Source organism: Notolepis coatsorum (assembly GCF_963971535.1).
Source record: "Notolepis coatsorum genome assembly, chromosome: 9".
NCBI classification, from domain to species: domain Eukaryota; kingdom Metazoa; phylum Chordata; class Actinopteri; order Aulopiformes; family Paralepididae; genus Notolepis; species Notolepis coatsorum.
Genome location: NC_140173.1, coordinates 144275893 through 144298389, shown reverse-complemented (window position 1 = coordinate 144298389; position 22497 = coordinate 144275893). Strand labels below are relative to the sequence as shown.

The window sequence follows — 22497 nt, the reverse complement described above, 5'->3', positions numbered from 1 at the left end:
CTCATGATGCAGCAGTTAAGGTGTTGATACCATTCAGCACCACATACAGTATCTGTGTGAAGCTGGCTTTTCATCCATGACAGCTCTGAAAACAAAATATAGGGCCAATTTGAAAGGTCACGATATTGGTGTTATTTCAATAAATTTAAACATGGCCCATTTCATGACTATTTTGTTGGGGCGAGGGGGGGGGGGGGGGGGGGGGCCCAAAATATTTTGGTCCGCCAAAGGGGGGCCTGACAGAAAAAGTTTGAGAAGCACGTCCTAAACTAACATTAGCTGTGAATGTCAACTAAGCTGGTCCCAAAACAGTTGAACTAATCAGATAACAACTAATAAGATGCCGAAGTTAGTTGGGGCGAAGTTAGTTTCATGTTAGCGAACTGCCGCTCAAACAGTGAGCCCGATACCCTTTCTCTCTTTCTTTCTATCTCTACCTCGGTGCCTGTCTCTTTCTCTCTGTACATTCAATGATTTGAAGTAGCCAAACGTTACTCTATATAAAAACGAACTGGCTAGTTGATGATAATACATATTTCACTTCATTAGCTGAAATATTCTAAAATCATTAAGTCTGCTATAAGCCATCATTCCACTCTGTGTGTGTGTGTGACTGTGTGTGCACACACATGGAATAAATTGTTACCATCCCCAGAGTACTGCTTCTAAAGCTGTTTTTATTATCATTATAAGAAAAAACAAATATACCATGATATATGTAACGGATGGTATCGTGAAGCGCGGTCAAGAAGGGCTGGGGCGAGTAGCGGTGCTATGGGTTAAACTCACTCTCACATCCTCAAAAGACGCATAGACCCAGCACTTAGAAGTGGATTCACCTCTTGGTATAGTGGTCTGTGTTGCTGCCTGCGGTGTGGGAGACCGGGGTTCGACTCCCACTCGGGGCATCGAAGCTTTAGGTGACGTTGTCACAACCGTTACATATATACCGTTACCGTCCAAATGTCTAAATATTACGTGATATAAATCTTAGGCCATACCACCCACTCCTAGCTGATCACCCCCTGGGTGTGTGTCAATACAGCCCTGGTATCAACAACCTCGGTTTGATACAACCCTGCTGTGTACAAGCTAAACCATGCAGCCTCCAGTTGATCCTACCTCAATCATCGTTATCATCATCCTCCTCCTTCATCATCAATCATCATCCATTCACTGTCAGTTGATAACAAGGAGCTCAAACTCGTGTTCCAATTATTTGTCAGTGACAATAATCGTCATCACAAAATGTCACGATGTCGGCAGCCTTGACCTTGAGTGCCGTCGCCAGTTTACAAAAAGATGAGATTTTTTTTTATTTTGGCTTCGTTAGACCAATGGACCTGTCTCAAACCCTGCCCCCTTTTCTTGATCCTCCAATCACAACTGTCGCTTACCTCGGACAAACTTGGTTTGTCCGAGGTAAGCGACAGTTGTGATTGGAGGATCAAGAAAAGAGGGCAGGGTTTGAGACAGGTCCATTGTCCGTTTACATTTACAATATAAACAAGTATCTTTGAAGCTTAATGTCGAATGACTTTGTTTCAATTATTATAATAGATTTTTTTTAGACACATTTAGCTGGTTGTTCAAAATGTCATTTGTTTCTTCTCCATATATCGTGAGCGGAGCTTTAAAGAGGATTCAGGGACAAAACACAATCTGAGGAATGACTCTTGACACAATCGCATTTTGACTCAAGCTCTCGAGGTCCGCGTGAGCAACGCTATATAACGACTTCAGACATGTGCAGATGGCAGGCCTGGGAACTCTGGTCGGTTGGCCAGAAATCAAATGTAGCGGAGGAACTTCTAACACTGTGTGTGCGTGTTTGTGTGTGTTTGTGTGTGTGTGTGTGTGTGTTTCATACCGCCTCTCCCCTGGCCGAGACCCTCAGCGCCTGCTGTATTAATGTACAATCAATCCCGTATGAACTGTGTCTTTGCCACACGCTCAACTTCTCTATCGCGCCTTTGTGTTCTGGCTTCCAACAGCTGGCTGCAAGGTAGTTAAAAGACAGTTGTCAGAAACTAAGGCACCCCGGGCCCAGTGGTTGCTATGGCAACAGGACATATGTATAGTCCCCCCCCCCCCCACAACAACCACACACACACACACACACACACACGCACACACACACACACACACCACACACACACACACACACACACACACACACACACACACACACACACACACACACACACACACACCACACACACACACACACACACACACACACACACACACACACACACACACACACACACACACACTTCCCCCCCCCGATCCCTCGTCACGCTGTGATCTTCGGCTGCCAACACCGATCCAGCTCTGTTGGTAAAAATAGCCCAGTATCAGACCATCCATATTTCATAATGAACAGCCATGTTGGCTTAAAAGTAGAATGCATCTCAGTGGGGTGGCTAAGTGGCGCAGTGGGCAAGGCGCTCGCCACTAGTGCAGGAAATGCTGGGTTCGAGCCCAGCTCTTGGCATTGCTACCGGCTTGGCTGGTCGTTCATACTAACACAATTGGCAGTGTTAGGGGGTGGGAAAGCTGGAGGGGTGGGTCCTGGTCGTTGTAAACAGCGACTCCTACAGTTCGGTCGGGGCGCCTGCTAAGCACGGAAAGGATCTAAGGGGGGTAGTGTGATCCTTCCACACGTTACACCCTCTCAGTGAGAGTCCGCGCTGCCAGGTGAAAAAGATGCGGTTGATTGGCTACATGTGTGTGTGTCGGAGGAAGCACGTGATAGCCTCCACTCTCCCAGACCGACGGTAGGGGGTAGGTGCGCAGCGACCAGGAAGGGGATTGGAATGGCATAACGACTAACATTGGGATGGGAGAAAAACAGAGGAAAAAGGAGGGGGAAAAGATAAAAAAAAGAAAGAAAAAAAAAAAAAGAATGCATCTCAGTGTCCATCCTCTCGGTGGGGGACGGGGACGTCTGGTGATTTTTTTTGGGGGGATATTTACTACCGCCGCTACGACGACGTGTCGAGAGATACGTTTTTTTTTTTTTTTTTTTATCTTTCTTCCCTCCTTTTTCCCGATTTTTTCTCCCATCCCACCCTTCCTGGTTGTTGCGCACTTTCCCCTACTGTTGGTCCGGGAGACCGGAGACTGTCACATGCTTTCCTCCGACGCATGTGCAGCCTGGGGCAGGCCAACCTGGCCGCGCAGGTTCTCACCGGGGAGAGTGTAGCGTGTGGGAGGCCATACTATCTCTCCTTAGTTCCAACCCTTGCTGAGCAGGCGCCCCGACCGAACTGTAGGGGTCGCTGTCCACAACGCCCAGGACCCACCCTTCAGCTTTCCCACCCCCTGATACAGCCAATTGTATCAGTGCGAGAGGACAGCCAAGCTGATAGCAACGCCGGGAGCTGGATTCGAACAGGCGAATCCTAGTGTCTCCCGGTGTTGGTGACGAACGTAGTCTCCGTGCGCCACCTGCCCCCCCGTCGAGAGATACTTTAAGTCTGGGTGCCGAGGTCGCCTCCCACGCCGACTAAATTCATAAACTGATATGGCCAAATGGCAGGGGTACAGCGGGGGGGGGGGGGGGGGGGGGGCTGGAGACTGGAGTTCGATAACAACAAAGCTCTGGTGGGGAGAGAGAGACGGAGTGCTGTGCTAAATTGATCCGGCGGGCGGGGGAAGCTTGGTAGACGCTGCCCCCCCGCTGCCGCTAAGGCTCCTCCGGTCACAGCGTGTCTGTCTGGGCACCTCGGTGCGCGAGCGCCGTATCTGAGAGCCCCCTCTCAGCCAGCTGAGTAAGAGATACCTTATAAATGTTTAATCCTGAGGGGGGGGGGGGGGGGGGGGGGGGGAAACAGGAGAATATATTGTGCTAATTTGTTCTCTGCCTTGCCTCAGCGTTTTAGACCCCCCCCCCCCCCCCCCCCCCGCCCCAGCAGTGGGGGGGGGGGGGTGTTGCCGGCAGGAGGGTTTACTAGCTAAATCGGATTGCGATTTTATTATTTTTTTTTTTAGAGAGAGAGAGAGAGAGAGAGAGAGAGAGAGAGAGAGAGAGAGAGAGAGAGAGAGAGAGAGAGAGAGAGAGAGAGAGAGAGAGAGAGAGAGAGAGAGAGAGGAGAGAGAGAGAGAGAGGGAGAGAGTGAGAGAGAGAGAGTGACAGCATTTTCATTGTTCCCAGAAAAGAACAGACACTAGGTATGCGGTTAACCCTTTCACCGCCGCGCGCCAGACGGTTAACCCTTTCACCGCGACAATACACAGCAGGTTAACCCCTTTCACTGCCACACGACAACCGGTTAACCCTTTCACTGCCACACGACAGAAGGTTAACTAACCCTTTTTACTATCACACGACCGGGTTAACCTTCTGTCGTGTGGCAGTGAAAGGGTTAAATAAGGGGAATAATAAATGCCTTGAACTTTCTGCAGGGACCTAAGGCGGCACTGTTGCCAACGCACCAGAGCAACTCTGGTGGGAAATATTGCCCCGAGGAGTTCCCTTAGCATTGCTGCTTTATCTCATAGGAGCCTCTTGTTGCTAGGAAACGTCGGAATAGACATTTGACCCCATCGTCTCACTTTGTTTGCACAGAACACTGCTTAATTTACCAGCCTTATTACTTGGAAAAGGTTAATCTAGTCTCAACTTAAATTACTATAAAATATCCCGTGTGTAGACTAGCAGGATTGTCCTTTACCTTGAACTGTCAGACTGGTCATGTGGTTGTCTTACCGTCAGACTGGTCATGTGGTTGTCTTACTGTCAGACTGGTCATATGGTTGTCTTACCGTCAGACTAGTCATGTGGTTGTCTTACTGTCAGACTGGGCATGTGGTTGTCTTACTGTCAGACTGTTGGTCATATGGTTGTCTTACTGTCAGACTGGTCATGTGGTTGTCTTACGTCAGACTGGTCATATGGTTGTCTTACTGTCAGACTGGTCATGTGGTTGTCTTACTGTCAGACTGGTCATGTGGTTGTCTTACTGTCAGACTGGTCATGTGGTTGTCTTACTGTCAGACTGGTCATGTGGTTGTCTTACTGTCAGACTGGTCATATGGTTGTCTTACCGTCAGACGGTCATGTGGTTGTCTTACTGTCAGACTGGTCATATGGTTGTCTTTCTGTCAGACGGTCATGTGGTTGTCTTACTGTCAGACTGGTCATATGGTTGTCTTTCTGTCAGACTGGTCATGTGGTTGTCTTACTGTCAGACTGGTCATGTGGTTGTCTTACTGTCAGACTGGTCATGTGGTTGTCTTACTGTCAGACTGGTCATATGGTTGTCTTACTGTCAGACTGGTCATATGGTTGTCTTACTGTCAGACTGGTCATATGGTTGTCTTACTGTCAGACTGGTCATGTGGTTGTCTTACTGTCAGACTGGTCATGTGGTTGTCTTACTGTCAGACTGGTCATGTGGTTGTCTTACTGTCAGACTGGTCATGTGGTTGTCTTACTGTCAGACTGGTCATGTGGTTGTCTTACTGTCAGACTGGTCATGTGGTTGTCTTACTGTCAGACTGTGGTCATGTGGTTGTCTTACTGTCAGACTGGTCATGTGGTTGTCTTACTGTCAGACTGGTCATGTGGTTGTCTTACTGTCAGACTGGTCATGTGGTCGTCTTACTGTCAGACTGGTCATGTGGTTGTCTTACTGTCAGACTGGTCATGTGGTTGTCTTACCGTCAGACTGGTCATGTGGTTGTCTTACTGTCAGACTGGTCATGTGGTTGTCTTACTGTCAGACTGGTCATGTGGTTGTCTTACCGTCAGACTGGTCATGTGGTTGTCTTACTGTCAGACTGGTCATGTGGTTGTCTTACCGTCAGACTGGTCATGTGGTTGTCTTACTGTCAGACTGGTCATGTGGTTGTCTTACTGTCAGACTGGTCATGTGGTTGTCTTACTGTCAGACTGTTGGTCATGTGGTTGTCTTACTGTCAGACTGGTCATGTGGTTGTCTTACTGTCATACTGGTCATATGGTTGTCTTACTGTCAGACTGGTCATGTGGTTGTCTTACTGTCAGACTGGTCATGTGGTTGTCTTACTGTCAGACTGGTCATGTGGTTGTCTTACTGTCAGACTGGTCATATGGTTGTCTTACCGTCAGACTGGTCATGTGGTTGTCTTACCATCAGACTAGTCATGTGGTTGTCTTACCATCAGACTGGTCATGTGGTTGTCTTACCGTCAGACTGGTCATGTGGTTGTCTTACTGTCATACTGGTCATATGGTTGTCTTACTGTCAGACTGTTGGTCATATGGTTGTCTTACTGTCATACTGGTCATATGGTTGTCTTACCGTCAGACTGGTCATGTGGTTGTCTTACTGTCATACTGGTCATATGGTTGTCTTACTGTCAGACTGTTGGTCATATGGTTGTCTTACTGTCATACTGGTCATATGGTTGTCTTACTGTCAGACTGGTCATGTGGTTGTCTTACTGTCAGACTGGTCATGTGGTTGTCTTACTGTCAGACTGGTCATGTGGTTGTCTTACTGTCAGACTGGTCATATGGTTGTCTTACTGTCAGACTGGTCATATGGTTGTCTTACCGTCAGACTGGTCATGTGGTTGTCTTACTGTCAGACTGGTCATGTGGTTGTCTTACTGTCAGACTGGTCATGTGGTTGTCTTACTGTCATACTGGTCATATGGTTGTCTTACTGTCAGACTGGTCATATGGTTGTCTTACCGTCAGACTGGTCATGTGGTTGTCTTACCGTCAGACTGGTCATGTGGTTGTCTTACTGTCAGACTGGTCATGTGGTTGTCTTACTGTCAGACTGGTCATGTGGTTGTCTTACTGTCAGACTGGCCATGTGGTTGTCTTACTGTCAGACTGGTCATGTGGTTGTCTTACTGTCAGACTGGTCATGTGGTTGTCTTACTGTCAGACTGGTCATGTGGTTGACTTACTGTCAGACTGGTCATGTGGTTGTCTTACCGTCAGACTAGTCATGTGGTTGTCTTACTGTCAGACTGGTCATGTGGTTGTCTTACTGTCAGACTGGTCATGTGGTTGTCTTACTGTCAGACTGGTCATGTGGTTGTCTTACTGTCAGACTGGTCATATGGTTGTCTTACTGTCAGACTGGTCATGTGGTTGTCTTACCGTCAGACTGGTCATGTGGTTGTCTTACTGTCAGACTGGTCATATGGTTGTCTTACTGTCAGACTGGTCATATGGTTGTCTTACTGTCAGACTGGTCATGTGGTTGTCTTACTGTCATACTGGTCATATGGTTGTCTTACTGTCAGACTGGTCATATGGTTGTCTTACTGTCAGACTGGTCATGTGGTTGTCTTACTGTCAGACTGGTCATATGGTTGTCTTACTGTCAGACTGGTCATGTGGTTGTCTTACTGTCAGACTGGTCATGTGGTTGTCTTACCGTCAGACTAGTCATGTGGTTGTCTTACTGTCAGACTGTTGGTCATATGGTTGTCTTACCGTCAGACTAGTCATGTGGTTGTCTTACTGTCAGACTGGTGGTCATATGGTTGTCTTACTGTCATACTGGTCATATGGTCGTCTTACTGTCAGACTGGTCATGTGGTTGTCTTACTGTCAGACTGGTCATGTGGTTGTCTTACTGTCAGACTGGTCATATGGTTGTCTTACTGTCAGACTAGTCATATGGTTGTCTTACTGTCAGACTAGTCATGTGGTTGTCAGACTGTTAGACTGGTCATAAGAATAAAAAGTATAGTATAGATAATGAAGGGACAGTGACAGTGGCTCGGGAGGTAGAGCAGTCGTCTGGTAATCTGGAGGTTCCCGGTTCCATTCCTGCTCCTTCCAGGTAGCGTGTCGAAGTGTCCTTGAGCAAGACACTTAACCCCTAATTGCTCCTGATGAGCATGGTTGCCTCCGTCGTCGATGTGTGAGTGAATGGGTAAAATGTGAGGAACAAATTGTAAAGTGCTTTGGATAAAAGCGCTATATAAATGCAGCCATTTACCATTTACCATTTATAAAGGTCTGATCTGCTGGACAGGTGAGGTATACTCTTGTATCACAATGTGTGTTTTTACACCCCCCCCCCCCCCCCCCCAGTATAATATATGATTATATTCTAAGTCAACCACATGTACAAATATATACAGCTAACCTAAGTCTACCCTGTAACTAAAAACAACCTCAACTCTCTGTCCTCACTTTCTTTTGTTGTTGAAAGAGTGTTCTGTCTTTCCATAGTGCAGTCTCTGGGGAAAAGCATCTTCAGATGTTTTAAGGCTTTAAGATGTTATTATCAGTAAGGTTTTTCAGGAATTTGAGGCACATTTTCAGATAGGAAAAAAAAAGATCAGTCTGAGATCCATCATGAACTCCTCTCAAAGCAAGAGTGACGTAGGAATAAAGGGTGACAGTGAACAAAGAGACCAGATTGGTTTGAATTGCAGCCAAGAGAGCTACAGCGAACCGCTGAGTACTAGTCAGAAAAACTAAACTCTCATTGATGTTTCCGATTGAATTGGTTAGAATCAAATGTTATGCCACCAAATTATAGAAAAATAGGGTCTGTCTTGAAAATGAAAGGAATCATCCTTCAAAGTCAAGACCAAAGACAGAGCATACCTTCTGCGATCTGAGGCTGAGTCCAAGATGGAGACATTGAAAGTCTGGTCTTAGACAGAGAATAAAATAGCCTAAGGTCCCGTGTCGACCAGGGACGTTTTATGAGTCGTCAGCTCCTTTCTGTCATTCATTTCTATGCTACAGACGCGACAGGCACCTTCCTTTTCCCAGCGCCTCGCGTTTTAGCGCTCTCGGCGGCAGCGTTTTTGGGGCGGAGCGATCCCAGCGCATAAAGTTGAAACGAGTTCAACTTTTGGAGAGGAGGAGCGCCGCTCATCAAGGTAACTTTTTTCGACCGACCAATCAACATCGAGCAAGTGGCGGAGCCGTGGCAGTCGCGAGACTCGGGAAAACGCTCTGAGCTTTTATGTTTTTTTTGCTTTTCAAAGCGGTCCGTCTTGAAAAAAACCTCCCCGGTGGACACAAAGCCTAATGATGTACTAGGCATTAAATGTATTTCCTATTCAGAGTGTATGTACTGCACAATGTAAGCTTTCTACAAAAAGCTAGAAAAAAACACAAACAATGGTAGAGGAGAAATCATGCTTAGCTTATTGATCATCATGATCAATAGAAGGAAAATGAAAAGGGCATGAGGGATGTCCACAGCCACGTCCCACACAACTTAGGTCAGAGGCCACGGGACCCTGGGTTTAAAAGTGCGGATTCAGGAACTGTACTGCTGCAAACAAATCAATGGCCACAGGAAAATTAATGACCATACGTCTGCAGAGGCCGACTGACAGACAGACAGAAAGATGAAATGTGACACAGGCACTTCAGGCGCTGATGTAAGCTAGCGATGGTGAAAGTGATTATTTTAGGTCACATGTGTCAAAATCACGGCCGGCTGGCCAAAATACCCACTTGGCATTTTCAGCCCCAGACTGAATTCACTCATCAATTCCTTTTCATCTGGCCCCCAGAGACTGAATTCACTCATCAATTCATTGTGATGCAAATCAAAACGCACCTCCGTCTCGCTACACAGCAACACAAATGCCTAGACTTTTCAAGCAATAGTGTTATCTACACCTGCATCGTGTTTTTAGTGACTATAGCCTAACCCTGCTTTTGTAGGGAGGACGCAGTATTTTGCCTTTAGTTGTACCTTTTTATTTACTTTTAAAAGCTCGTCAGTTGTCCGTTTTCACTCGACTCAGGCCGTGCTATTGGTTGCATCCCATTTTACTTTATCAAGTGGATTATTGCTAATCCATCATGCCTACTCTGAAATCAAATCCAAGGGAAGTATTGGTTTTGTGAAAGCTACGGTAGAAAGAGATGCTGAGGTGAGAGATGTTTTCTCTGTGTCGCGCTTGTGTGTATGACTGTGTGTTCCACTTAGTTCTCCACGTCCAGGAACAGTTTAACCTATAATTGCTAATCTCACAAACTCTTGTGTGTAAATAACTAATTTAAACCTAATATGTATTATTTGCTCAAAAAGAGGATATGGAGAGGGCTTCAGCGTTCTTGGTTTTGTTTCGGTAGGTGCTCTTTGGATTAAATCCGGGGTAGGATTCGTTATAAAAAAGTTGAGATCCAAGGCAGCTCTACAAGTTTTAAAATGCCTTTATTTTATGGCTCACATTATTTAGAGAATTTAAAATAAACCGACATGTTTCGGCCTAAACATGTCGGTTTATTTAAAATGTGGATCAAAAAAAGTGAAAAAAATTAAATAATCATGTAATTAATCAGATACATTTTTTTAATCGCCTGACAGCACTAATGGACACTTAACGTATAATTTAAATCGGTAAAAAAAAATGTAGAAAATAAACCAATATCTATGAATGATGCTTCCTTACCCATCTTTTAATGATACAAATAGTCGTCCTTGTTTTCATTGATGCACCAGAGAGTGAACAGAAAGGTATTCCCAATAATATTGAGCTGGTGTGCACAAATTCAATAGTTCAACAAAATGACCTCATTTTTAGGTGTTATTATGTGTCCGGTCCGTGAAATCATCAGCATTTTTTGTTTCGCCCCCCCCCCCCCCCCCCCCCCCCCTCCATGGTCTGACACTCTCGTTTTATGTTACGAGGGAGATTGTAAGTGTGGTACAGCTACAATGGTTTATGTGTTAGTGCACGATCGAGTCATTAAAGGAATTAGAAAACACTTAGAATCCTTCACAGATGGACGCCGACGGTGAAGTGACACCGCGGGTCGCCCTGAGCTCGTTACGCGGCAAGTTCCATTACCTGCGGAACGCCGAGAGTCGTATTCATAATTCATCATCATCATCATTTATTTATTCGTACATGGAATTACCACAGTCCAACAGTACATATTCATATAATTCACCAAAAATACCATGGCCGAAAGGAACAGGAAGAAGAAAAAATCTTATATATACCTGCCCCTACACACACACAACACACCGATAGACATATTGTGTAAAACCAAACAGAATATACCCATTTTGCAAAAAAATTTAACATCAACACAACCAAATTAAATCAACATAAATAAACCCATTTTGTCTATCTATCAGTCAAACTACATATTTAGGTTCATTCATTTACACACACACACACACACACACACACACACACACACACACACACACACACACACACACACACACACACACACACACACACACACACACACACACACACACACACACACACACACACACACACACACACACACACACACTTATATAATGTATTATACTTCTATATACTATCTAATTTCAATTTTATTATAATATAACTAAATCATACTATTTATTCTACACCGGCATATTGGTACAGTATTATACAATATTTTAATATATTATTATTCTATGTTACGACGCTGCTATATACTATATTATTAATTGATCACTCCGCTCCCCCTCAAATGGACCTCTGCGTTTTTAATTAAAGAGCTTGGTTAAAACTTTCTCGCGTGTCACTCACATCTAGTGATGCACGATATATCGGCCGCCGATATAATATCGGCCGATATGGCCGTTTTTTTACACATCGGTATCGGTCCGATATCAAGATAGGACCGATATTAAAAAAAAAAAAAATTAATATATTTTTTTAGTTTTTACATGTTTTAGCCTTAAATCGTTTCAAAATATCTGTCATTTCTGAAAATAAGTTACAAAAGTAAAAAAAAAAAAACTTTGGCCATTCCGCTGGCTCTTCTTGCGTTTATCGCTTTTTCTCTGGTCAAGAATGGCTGACAGAAACAGGTTGAATGGGGGTAGAGATGGGGGGAAGACACTCTGAGAAAGTTACGGCTTTGTCCGGGAATCGAACTTGCTACCCCAAATCCGTGACGAGCACGGTTGTCCCCGGCGCCGAAATAGCGCTCGAGGTACGCGGTGAGCTACTGGAGCTCCCCTGGAAAATAGCTCTTTATTTGATTAAAAAAGTGTTTTCTATACAGAGATATCGACATCGGTAAATATCGGTATCGGCCAGAACAGCAATATTAATATCGGTTATCGGTATCGGCCACAATTTTCACATCGGCGCGTCACTACACTCACATCCGATCATCATCATGGCCACGGCGAAGATCTTCTCGCCGTCCGTCGTCGGCGCGATGTTGCCGAAGCCGATGCTGGTCAGGCTGGTCATGGTGAAGTACAGCGAGGTGATGTAGACGGAGTCCTTGTTGGGACCGCCCTCCCACCTGCCCGAGCCGCTGGCGTTGAAGCGGTACGGCGTGCCCACCGTCTCCGCCAGTTGGTAGAGCCAGCTGTCCACGCGCACGATGTTGGTGTCCTCGTCGATCACCTCGTAGTCCCCGATGCTGTACCTGTACGTGTGGAACGAACACGATAGGTTATCGTTAGGGATGTCCGATATTATCGGCCGATATCGGCAGTAAAATGTGATATCGGAAAATATCGGTATCGGTAAAAAGAAAATAAAATAAAAAATAACAACAATTTTTTTTTTTTTTTTTTTACATTTATTTAACCTTTATTTACCCAGGCAAGCAAGTAAGAACCAATTCTTATTTTATTTATTGTCAAAAGTATGCATGTTGGTTTAATTCAACAACAAGAGATATGTAATGTTAATTTTTACTTTTTTAATGATCATATTTTGCACAGATAATGCTTACATTTAGAAAGCCTTTTGAATGCATCCAGTGAAATTATTAGTTACCTGAAATTATTCAGTTTTTTTGGGGGGAAACCCTGCATATATCGGTATCGGTTGATATCGGTATCGGAAATTAAGAGTTGGACAATATCGGAATATCGGTATCGGTAAAAAAGCCAATATCGAGCATCCCTAGTTGTCATACGTTAGTTCGGATATTATTTAGGATTTTTAAAACACAGCTAGTGTGGCATTTTGTGAGCCAGACAGCTGACTGGGGTGGGTGGGGTGAGGGTCAGCTGTCTGGGGTGGGGTCAGCAGTCTGGGGTGGGGTCAGCTGTCTGGGGTGGGGTGAGGTTCAGCTGTCTGGGTGGGGTCAGCTGTCTGGGGTGGGGTCAGCTGTCTGGGGTGGGGTCAGCTGTCTGGGGTGGGGTCAGCTGTCTGGGGTGGGGTCAGCTGTCTGGGGTGGGGTCAGCTGTCTGGGGTGGGGTCAGCTGTCTGGGGCGGGGTCAGCTGTCTGGGGTGGGGTCAGCTGACCCCAACCCACCCCAGACAGCTGACCCTGCCCCACTGCCCCAGACAGCTGACCCCACCCCAGACAGCTGACCCCACCCCAGACAGCTGACCCCGCCCCAGACAGCTGACCCCACCCCAGACAGCTGACCCTCACCAACAACTCTTCACCAAGGGCACTTCACCAAAAAACAATGCTGATTTATTTCGCACATAATCTCACACACATCCAAAAACTCTAAACAGTTTTGCACACATTCATATGTGTTTGACAGTTAGAGTACATGAGTTTGAAACAGCAATACGGTACCTTGTCTTATAGGGACTGCTACCTTATAATTTTGATTAAGCTGTCATTAACACAACACAAGGATTCAGTGTCCCCGATGACATCACTGGTGGCCATATTCAAACTCATTTACTCAAACTAAATGAACGTGTGCAAAACTGTTTAGAGTTTTTGGATGTGTGTGAGATTATGTGCGAAATAAATCAGCATTGTTTTTTTTAGTGAAGTGTTCCTTTAGCGTTTCCATATCACTGCCACCCACCTCTGTCAAAACACATAAAACACTCTCTATATCTGGCCTGCATCATGCTGAATAAATAACGCTAAAAGTGTGGAGAGTGATATGTATTTTTTTTATCTACTTTTTCTCCCCCTTTTTTCTGTATTTTTCTCCCATCCCAATTTAGTCGTTATGCCAATTCCCTTCTCACACATTGCGCGCATCCCCCCCCCACTTGCCGGTCTAGGGAGGGTTGATAGATACTATCACATGTCCCCTCCGATACATGTGGAGTCAGCCAGCCGCTTCTTTTCACCCGACAGCGAGGACTCTCAACGGGGGAGTGTAACGCGTGGGAGGATCACACTATCTCCCCCAGGTCCCTTCCTCGCTGAGCAGGCGCCCCGACCGACCAGTAGGAGTCGCTGTTTACAACGACCAGGATACATACCCCACCGGCTTCCCACCCGCTAACACTGCCAATTGTGTAAGTATGGACGACCGACCAAGCCGGAGGTACCGCTGACAGCTGGATCCGCTGCGCTACCCAGCCGCCCCGGGGAGTGATATGTATATATAGTCTACCATCTATCATTTGTTATACTGTGTCTGTGTACTGACTGTATATGATGTCCTGTTGTCATGGAGTACCATAGTGTCTGTTGTACTGTGTTCTGTACATGAGGTCATGTTGTCATTGTACCATAGTGTGTCTGTCGTACTGTGTTCTGTACATGTGAATGGCACAAACACAATAATAATGAACAAATTAAATATTGAAGTGAATGAACCGTACCAAATGCAGGCTAGCCAGTGGGCGGCCAATCCAAACACGCACACCAACAGCACCAGTACGGCCGCCCCGTACTCGATGTAGTGGTCCAGCTTCCGTGCCACCCGACCCAAGCGGAGCAGGCGGACCACCTTGAGCGAGCTGAACAGACTGCTAATCCCCTGGCAGGGGGACAAGAAGAGAGAGAGAGAGGGAGAGGGAGAGAGAGAGAGAGAGAGAGAGAGAGAGAGAGAGAGAGAGAGAGAGAGAGAGAGAGAGAGAGAGAGAGAGAGAGAGAGAGAGAGAGAGAGAGAGAGAGAGAGGGCAGAGGTCAGAGACAACCTATAGCGAGCTTCATATCAACAACAATAGCCCTCTCCAGTTGGGATCAGTATTGCAGGATAACATGGGCCATGTATCTCGTTTTCAATATACTGTGCGTCAGCGATTTCAATTAACAATCTGCACGGGATTAATGTGCTCGTTTATTACTACCCAAAATATGTGCAGCCGGGTTCATTTCTGTCAATTCCAGAATCCGTCAAGAATTCTTCAAGGATTTGTCATTTCCATCACAGACTACTGTAATATAATTGACAGAAGATGTGGGAGTTTGTTGACAACCAGCAGGCAATTTGCCCGGTAACTGTGTGTGGTGGTATCATAATTGCAAACAAATTACAACCCCCCCCTGATAAACTGCGGTGCATTTGTCTCATCTCCGTCAGGAATCACCCACATCATTATAGTCTCACCATTTATTATAATGCCGGATAAATGGTCATGTCAGTACAGTCAGTCTCGGCGGTATGGTTCTACTCTTAGAGTTGCTCCCTGCTGCAAGATTAAAGCCTAACAACTTTCACAGAAGATAAAACAGCAGACTGAACCTGGACGCGTCTATACTTTCGACAACAAATGTTTGTTTCCGCGTTCGAGTTTTGCGCTCTGATTGGCCAGGTCATGTGACATGTGCGCCAATCGTGGGACGGCAAGTTCGGCGCCTATTTCCGGGTCTAACAGCCTGCAAACTACCTAACGCCTAGTTTATCACTGGTTAAGCTTAGGTGACTCTTTCGCAGTTGGTTAAGGTTAGAGTTTGGAATCAGGACAGGCGTTCTATCGCCATGCTCTAAGACAAACTCTAACCTTAACCAACTTCGAAAGAGCGTACATTGGGCGTACATGTCACATGACCTGGCCAATCAGAGACGCGGAAACAAACATTTGTTGTCTAAAGTATTCAGGCAACCTGGACAGCAGGGAGCACTGCGGACAAATTCCTCATAGGGGATGTAACTTATAGAGTACAACACAGAGTAGTTGCATACAGTACAGAGTAGAACCAGAGCAGGTGGAGGCGGGGGTGGTGGTGGTGGTGGTGGTGGTGGTGGTGAAAGCCTTACTTACAGGTACAGCAGCAGCAACACTTGGCACGACATCATCAGCGTACAGAGTGTGTGAATGGGGAGATCTTTACATAGACCACCAGATCAGTGTCGGAGGGACAGCAATGGAGTGTCCGCTAAGCTGGCACAGCTCCACGCGGGACTTAAGAGTGTCCTGCCAGACCTTGCTTCACCCATTCATAATCCAAACGATAATTGATCATCATGTAAGTTCTAACATGTGTGAAAGATTAATTCTGAATTAAAAAAAAAAATAAAAAAAAATCGAACCCTAACTAACCTTACTGTCATGCACTTGTCCTAATAAACTAACCTACACTGTAGCACTCAACACTTTGATGAACATTGTTACTCAGCTGATCAGAGTTGTGCCCTTCCTGATGGCTTGTCATACAGAACTTGTAAGTCGCTTTGGATAAAAGCGTCAGCTAAATGACTAAATGTAAATGTAAATGTAAATGTAAAAAGATGATGTGGTATGACAACATTGCAAATCAATTGACGTCATCTATAGACCTGTAACAAATAAGGTTACCATTGTGTTATCGGTCTACTCATTAGAAATAGATCCAACTTGTAGGGTCTATAGTGAAAGCTGTGTGTCGTGCTCTTATAATACCTTGTAGATATTGTGTACTTTGGCTTCAATTCAAGGGGCTTGTTCTGTTGCCACTGTGCTTGAAACCTTGGGGGGGGGGGGGGGGTCCAAGACAATGTCCCTATTGACTTCAATGGGGGGGGAATAATCATAGCTAGGGTTCGGTACTGTGGATACTACCGAATACTGATTCACGTTAGATCAATCGGTGGCACATTTCCGTACCTCGAGAGCGGGTAGATTAGACCAACCCAGGTAGAAAATAATCAGAATTCCAATGACACCCAATTGTCATTTCATAATAGGCACAGATCAGCGCCGTGGACCTTAAATTTTTAGAAGCTTATGACATCTAGCTATTCGGCCCTGCGTTTTGACAAACGCTGTGACAAGTCCTCTTGCAGTCGCACTGCTTCTATGTGCAGTGGAAACTCTGCGAGTAACGGGTCCAATGCGTCTAACGTGATTTGCATCCTCGCCGTCCCCGTGTGCCCAAGTCACGGTAAAAACCTAAACTAACATTAGCTGCTAATGCTAGATAAGCTAAGCTAAATTTAGTTTTCGCTGAGCTCCAATAGTGAGGAATGGGAGGGTCTCTCTCTCTCTCTCTCTCTCTCTCTCTCTCTCTCTCTCTCTCTCTCTCTCTCACCGGTCCTTCAATGATTTTAAGTAGCCAAACGTTACACTATAAAAAACGAACTGGATAGTTGATGATGATAAACATTTAACTTCATTAGCTGAAATATTCTAAAATCAGTAAGTCTGCTATAAGCCATTCTCCCTTTGTGTGTGTGTGTGTGTGTGTGCGTATGTGTGTGTGTGTGTGTGTGCGTGCGTGCATGAGTGCGTGCGTTGAGTGTGTGTGCGCGCGCGCGTGTGTGTGGTGTGTATATGTCATAGCCAATTTTAGCAATTGAACATTGTCAAAGTTACATATGTTTTTTGTAAGATAACAGTTTTACGTTTATTTGACATCAACGATTTTGCTAAAACTCTATCTGCCACTCTGTGTGTGAGATTCAAGCATGTCTTGAATCAGCTAAAGGCATCCAATGGAGTCTTTGACCAAAAATGTTGTTACCAAAAAACTGTGCATCACATGTTCTTCCAGCATGTGTCGCGGGGTGGGGGTGTGTGTGTGTCTGTATGTATGTGTGTTGATGTACCTGAGGGACCCTGAGAGGGGGACACGCCCCCAGTGATGGTCCTAGATGCTTACCTGGCCGTTTTAACAGGCAAGTGCATATCCGACTATTATGTATTGGAATCTCCTATCGCAGTACTGCGCCATGCTGTCCCTTCTTCCCTCTTAGATGAGGTCCATGGAGTCCCGGTGAGAGCGTGGGGAGCCGTCCTGTGGGGATGGTGATATGTGCTGAGGCCAGTGACAGCAGGCAAGTGCGGGGGGCCACCAGGGGGGGATAACCTATTTTCAGTCGTGCAGTTTACACATGTGGTCCCTCTTTCTTACGCAGCCGGGGTGTGCCGCTGGAGGGGGCAGGAGATGGATTGGCTGGCTGGCGTGGAGGGGCGGTGCCCCGGAAGGACGGGGCGATGTTGAAAGGAGAATTAGTTTTGGCAGTAGACAGAACAGAGTCGCACGGACGACACCGGGAACGCGGAACTGCGGAGCTACGAGGACACGCTACCCTTCTCTTGTGCCTTTTTCCAGTGAAAACACTTTACTGCTCCAGCCTGCTGTGTTCTGAAACCACGAGAGATACATTGTACTTTGTAGCCACGCTACATGCCGTGAGTAACTAAACACAAAGTATCGGAATATCTGCGCCAGATGAATGTACTGTTTCCCGAACTATCAGTGAATGGATTATGTGATCTGTGCTATAAGAAACTTTGGATAATACAAACTGTCATTACAATTGAAGAGAATTGAGAGCACCGCATGCTGAAACCTCTATTTACACGGGGCAAAACGGGGGGCGGCCATTGACTAACAAATGAACGTGGGAGCTTGACGTGTGTAATTAACTGTGCTATTTCCTTGCCGCCAGGAGGACACTACTGCATTACCCTGGTCTGCTCTGCACTAAGAAGTACCCTGTTCTCCGGTCGCAGTCGGAGCGCTTTTCAGCCCGGGCCCGTGGGAGAGAGGGAGGGGGGGAGAGACCCTCCCCGCCCACGCGCCTCCGGGCCGCGTTATATCCTTTTTGTCGTATTGTCTATCAACTGTGACTATAGCTCTTCCTCTGCCCCAACTTAGGCTAGGATGTGGGAGGAGCATTCTGGCCCCAGACCTAAACCTCATAGTGCCCCATACCCACTACCCTAACATGCCCCCTTATCTTTACTGTGTGCCACCAGTGTGTATTCATTGTTCTTAATATTACTTAATTATGTGCTGTGACTCCCTGAGACCAGATGTGTGGTATTTATATTCTCAGGCTATGTTTGTAGTGTAGTGTGCAGTGTGATTCTGGATTAGTTCGTGACCGTTCCAGACCTGGGTGCAGTAGAGGCACCATTCCCCACGTGTGCAGTGCAGTGCTTTAGGGGCAGAACAGATAGTGTGGGTGGGAACAGCAGCTTGGGGTTGGCCTACAGTGCAGAGAAGCGCTTCCTCTTTTAATCACCCTAGGCCTACGGGCACTGGTCTTTTAGATTCGGTTAGTTAGTAGTTATTTATCTAGATTCATGAACTTGTATGCTATATATATTGTCTGTAATAAAGTATTTCTTATTGTTTCTTAAACATTCTCCCGTGTCTGTTTGTGGTCTTGGGGAAATTCATGTGTGGTAGGTCAGCCCTTTGGGAAGTGTATCCGTGCGTTTGCACACCTTAATCCTAGATCTGGATACTTCCCATGGGGGTCTGGTGACACATGCGCACAAGGATGGGGGTGACATAGGACACAAAACTAGCGAACTGGAGGCAAGGGCAAGTAAACATGCCCATGTGCTTCAAACTGATTCGATTCGATTATTATTTTTTTATTTAAGATATTAAATATTTAGTTATTTAAGATGAGGTCAGACTCGGCACTGACAGATTTGTGTTCATTATGCTGCTTTTATAAAGCCTCAAATGACGGCTTACAATATACAATTTTGGCTGGTAGCTCTCGGGCTAGGTGGTAAATAAAAAAGTAGATCTTGGTTAAAAAAAGGTTGGACACCCCTGTTGTAGACGATAGAACAACAATAGAAAACTCTGTCTATTTGGATGTAAAAGTGAATTATAGACAAAGATTTTCTGTTTGCAAGAAAACTCGGTTGGATACCTATAATTGGCCCCTGGTGCAGGTGTGGCTGAGTCTCTCTCTCTCTCTCTCTCTCTCTCTCTCTCTCTCTCTCTCTCTCTCTCTCGCACACGCACACGCACACGCACACACAAATGCACACGGGAGAAAGGCTGTCATGACAGATAGTTCCATCTTGTCACCTCCCTGTGTCTGAGCTTGAGGGCCCAACAAAAGCCAGTGATGTACCGGCACTCTGGGACAACGGGACCTTTCAAAGTGAAAGCTATACTTGGACGAGAGACAAAAAGACTGAGGGCTAGATCCACAAAGAAGGGATTGCACAGAGCAAGTTGCACCCTTGCTTAAAATTCATTATGAATTGAAAATGGGGGACCCTGATGTAAACAAGACGAAAGTCTTTCTCTGGTCTGCATCCCCTTGACAATTGTGTGTATTGAGCCGTACTGTATTACAGATACAAGATACTTTAATGCCACACAATGATGGTTGGTGGTGATTGTTTGCGGTACAGATTGTTAAACACTGGTTACATCAAACATGAAACAGACATCAAACGTCAAAACGCCCCCCTCCCACCTCCCAATCCCCACAATAAATACATATATACATAAATACATACAGGACAGTCACGGTAACAGTGTCAGTCAGTGACAGATGCTTGCCCGTCTGTGCAAAGGGGGGCGGGCCAGGGTGTTCAGTGTTCGGACTGCTGTGGGGAAAAAACTGTTTGTGAAGCGTGTGTGTCTGGTTAGAATGGACCTGTAGCGACCTGAGGGCATGCGCTGGAATAAGTGGTGTGCTGGGTGAGAGGGGTCGTTGACTATTTTACCAGAGCGGGTGACTGTGCGTGAGGTGTAGATGGAGTCCAGAGAGGGGAGGGGGCAGCCAATTATTTTGGAACCGTACCAGACTGTGATGGATGAGGTGAGGATGCTTTGAATTATGGCAGTGTAGAATTGGATCAGCAGGCGTTGTACCCATTCTGCAATCTGTTAATACAATTTTCATTCAATCAATCACCGTGCAGATTGATTGATTGAATGAGAATGTTATTAACAGATTGCAGAATGGGTACAATACAGTACGGCTCAATACACACAATTGTTAAGGGGATGCAGACCAGAGAAAGACTTTCGTCTTGTTTACATCAGGGTCCCCCATTTTCAATTCATAATGAATTTTAAGTAAGGGTGCAACTTGCTCCGTGCAATCCATTCTTTGTGGATCTAGCCCTGAGACTCTGTTATATCTGTAGATAATCCACCGCTATGTATTGTGGCGCCACAAAAGGTAAACGTTGTGGAAGAATGAGACCATTAATCATGAAACAGCTGCAACAGAACACAAAGCAGTAGTAATTTCACAGCAAGTTAAAGCCATGGAGGAACCCCTATGGACGCCACCACAGACAAGCCCTATGAACGCCACAACAGACAAGCCCAATGGACGCCACCACAGACAAGCCCTATGAACGCCACAACAGACAACCCCTATGGACGCCACCACAGACAAGCCCAATGGACGCCACAACAGACAAGCCCAATGGACGCCACCACAGACAAGCCCAATGGACGCCACAACAGACAAGCCCTATGGACGCCACAACAGACAAGCCCAATGGACGCCACAACAGACAAGCCCAATGGACGCCACCACAGACAAGCCCTCTGGACGCCACCACAGACAAGCCCTCTGGACGCCACCACAGACAACCCCTATGGACGCCACCACAGACAAGCCCTATGGACGCCACCACAGACAAGCCCAATGGACACCACCACAGACAAGCCCAATGGACACCACCACAGACAAGCCCAATGGACGCCACCACAGACAAGCCCAATGGACACCACCACAGACAAGCCCAATGGACGCCACCACAGACAAGGCCAATGGACGCCACAACAGACAAGCCCAATGGACGCCACCACAGACAAGCCCAATGGACACCACCACAGACAACCACTCTGGACGCCACCACAGACAACCCCTATGGACGCCACCACAGACAAGCCCAATGGACGCCACCACAGACAAGCCCAATGGACGCCACCACAGACAACCACTCTGGACACCACCACAGACAAGCCCAATGGACGCCACAACAGACAAGCCCAATGGACGCCACAACAGACAAGCCCAATGGACGCCACAACAGACAACCACTCTGGACGCCACCACAGACAAGCCCTATGGACATCCACAACAGACAAGCCCAATGGACGCCACCACAGACAACGCCAATAGCAACACAGGTGAGCCACATCTTTCAAAGTGGAATAGTGTCTGTAAAAATCACAAAACACCAATCTCCAAAGCCACAGTAGGGGCTGGGCCTGCATGTGACAGGGTCTACCGTGTATCACCCACTGTGGGCTTCCTCAGGCGCAGGGAAAAGGCACAGGAGGACCAGCCGGTAGGGTTACTGGAGGAGGACCAGCCGGCCTGGTAGCAGCCGGAGAAAGGTGGTTGGCGCTGTGCAGCAGCCTCTTCCAGCAGAGCCCACCAGCTCTCCATCCGACTCTGGGGAGTGTTTTGGGAGTGTTTTCAGCCTCGGACACCCCCTCCGAGTCGCCTCCACAAAGGGCCCCCTGCACCCCTAAAGGGGGAGGGCTATAGGGAAGTGTTGCCACACTGACTGGGTTGTTCCGGGGGGTCACCTGCCCCTGAAAAGTGGACTGTTTTGTTTATGTTAGTAGGTATCGTAACCCTGTATCGGAGTCCGGTGTTTATTTATTATTTGTGACCCCCGCACAATTTATTATTTCTATTTGTGACCCGCCGGTCGGACCTGCCATACGGCGCAAAAAGGGGAGATTCTTCAGAATCGCCGTAA

General features: G+C 46.5%; 1 protein-coding gene across 1 annotated transcript in view; it reads right to left on the bottom strand.

The window, feature by feature from the left end:
* The window catches only part of kcnh1a (potassium voltage-gated channel, subfamily H (eag-related), member 1a), a gene marked incomplete at both ends in the record, with an annotated part of 161846 nt that overhangs the window by 41439 nt on the left and 97910 nt on the right, over positions 1–22497 (bottom strand). The window contains 2 exon segments of the mRNA XM_084321540.1: positions 12075–12346; positions 14458–14615. Of these exon segments, the coding sequence (XP_084177666.1) occupies positions 12075–12346; positions 14458–14615 (430 nt within the window).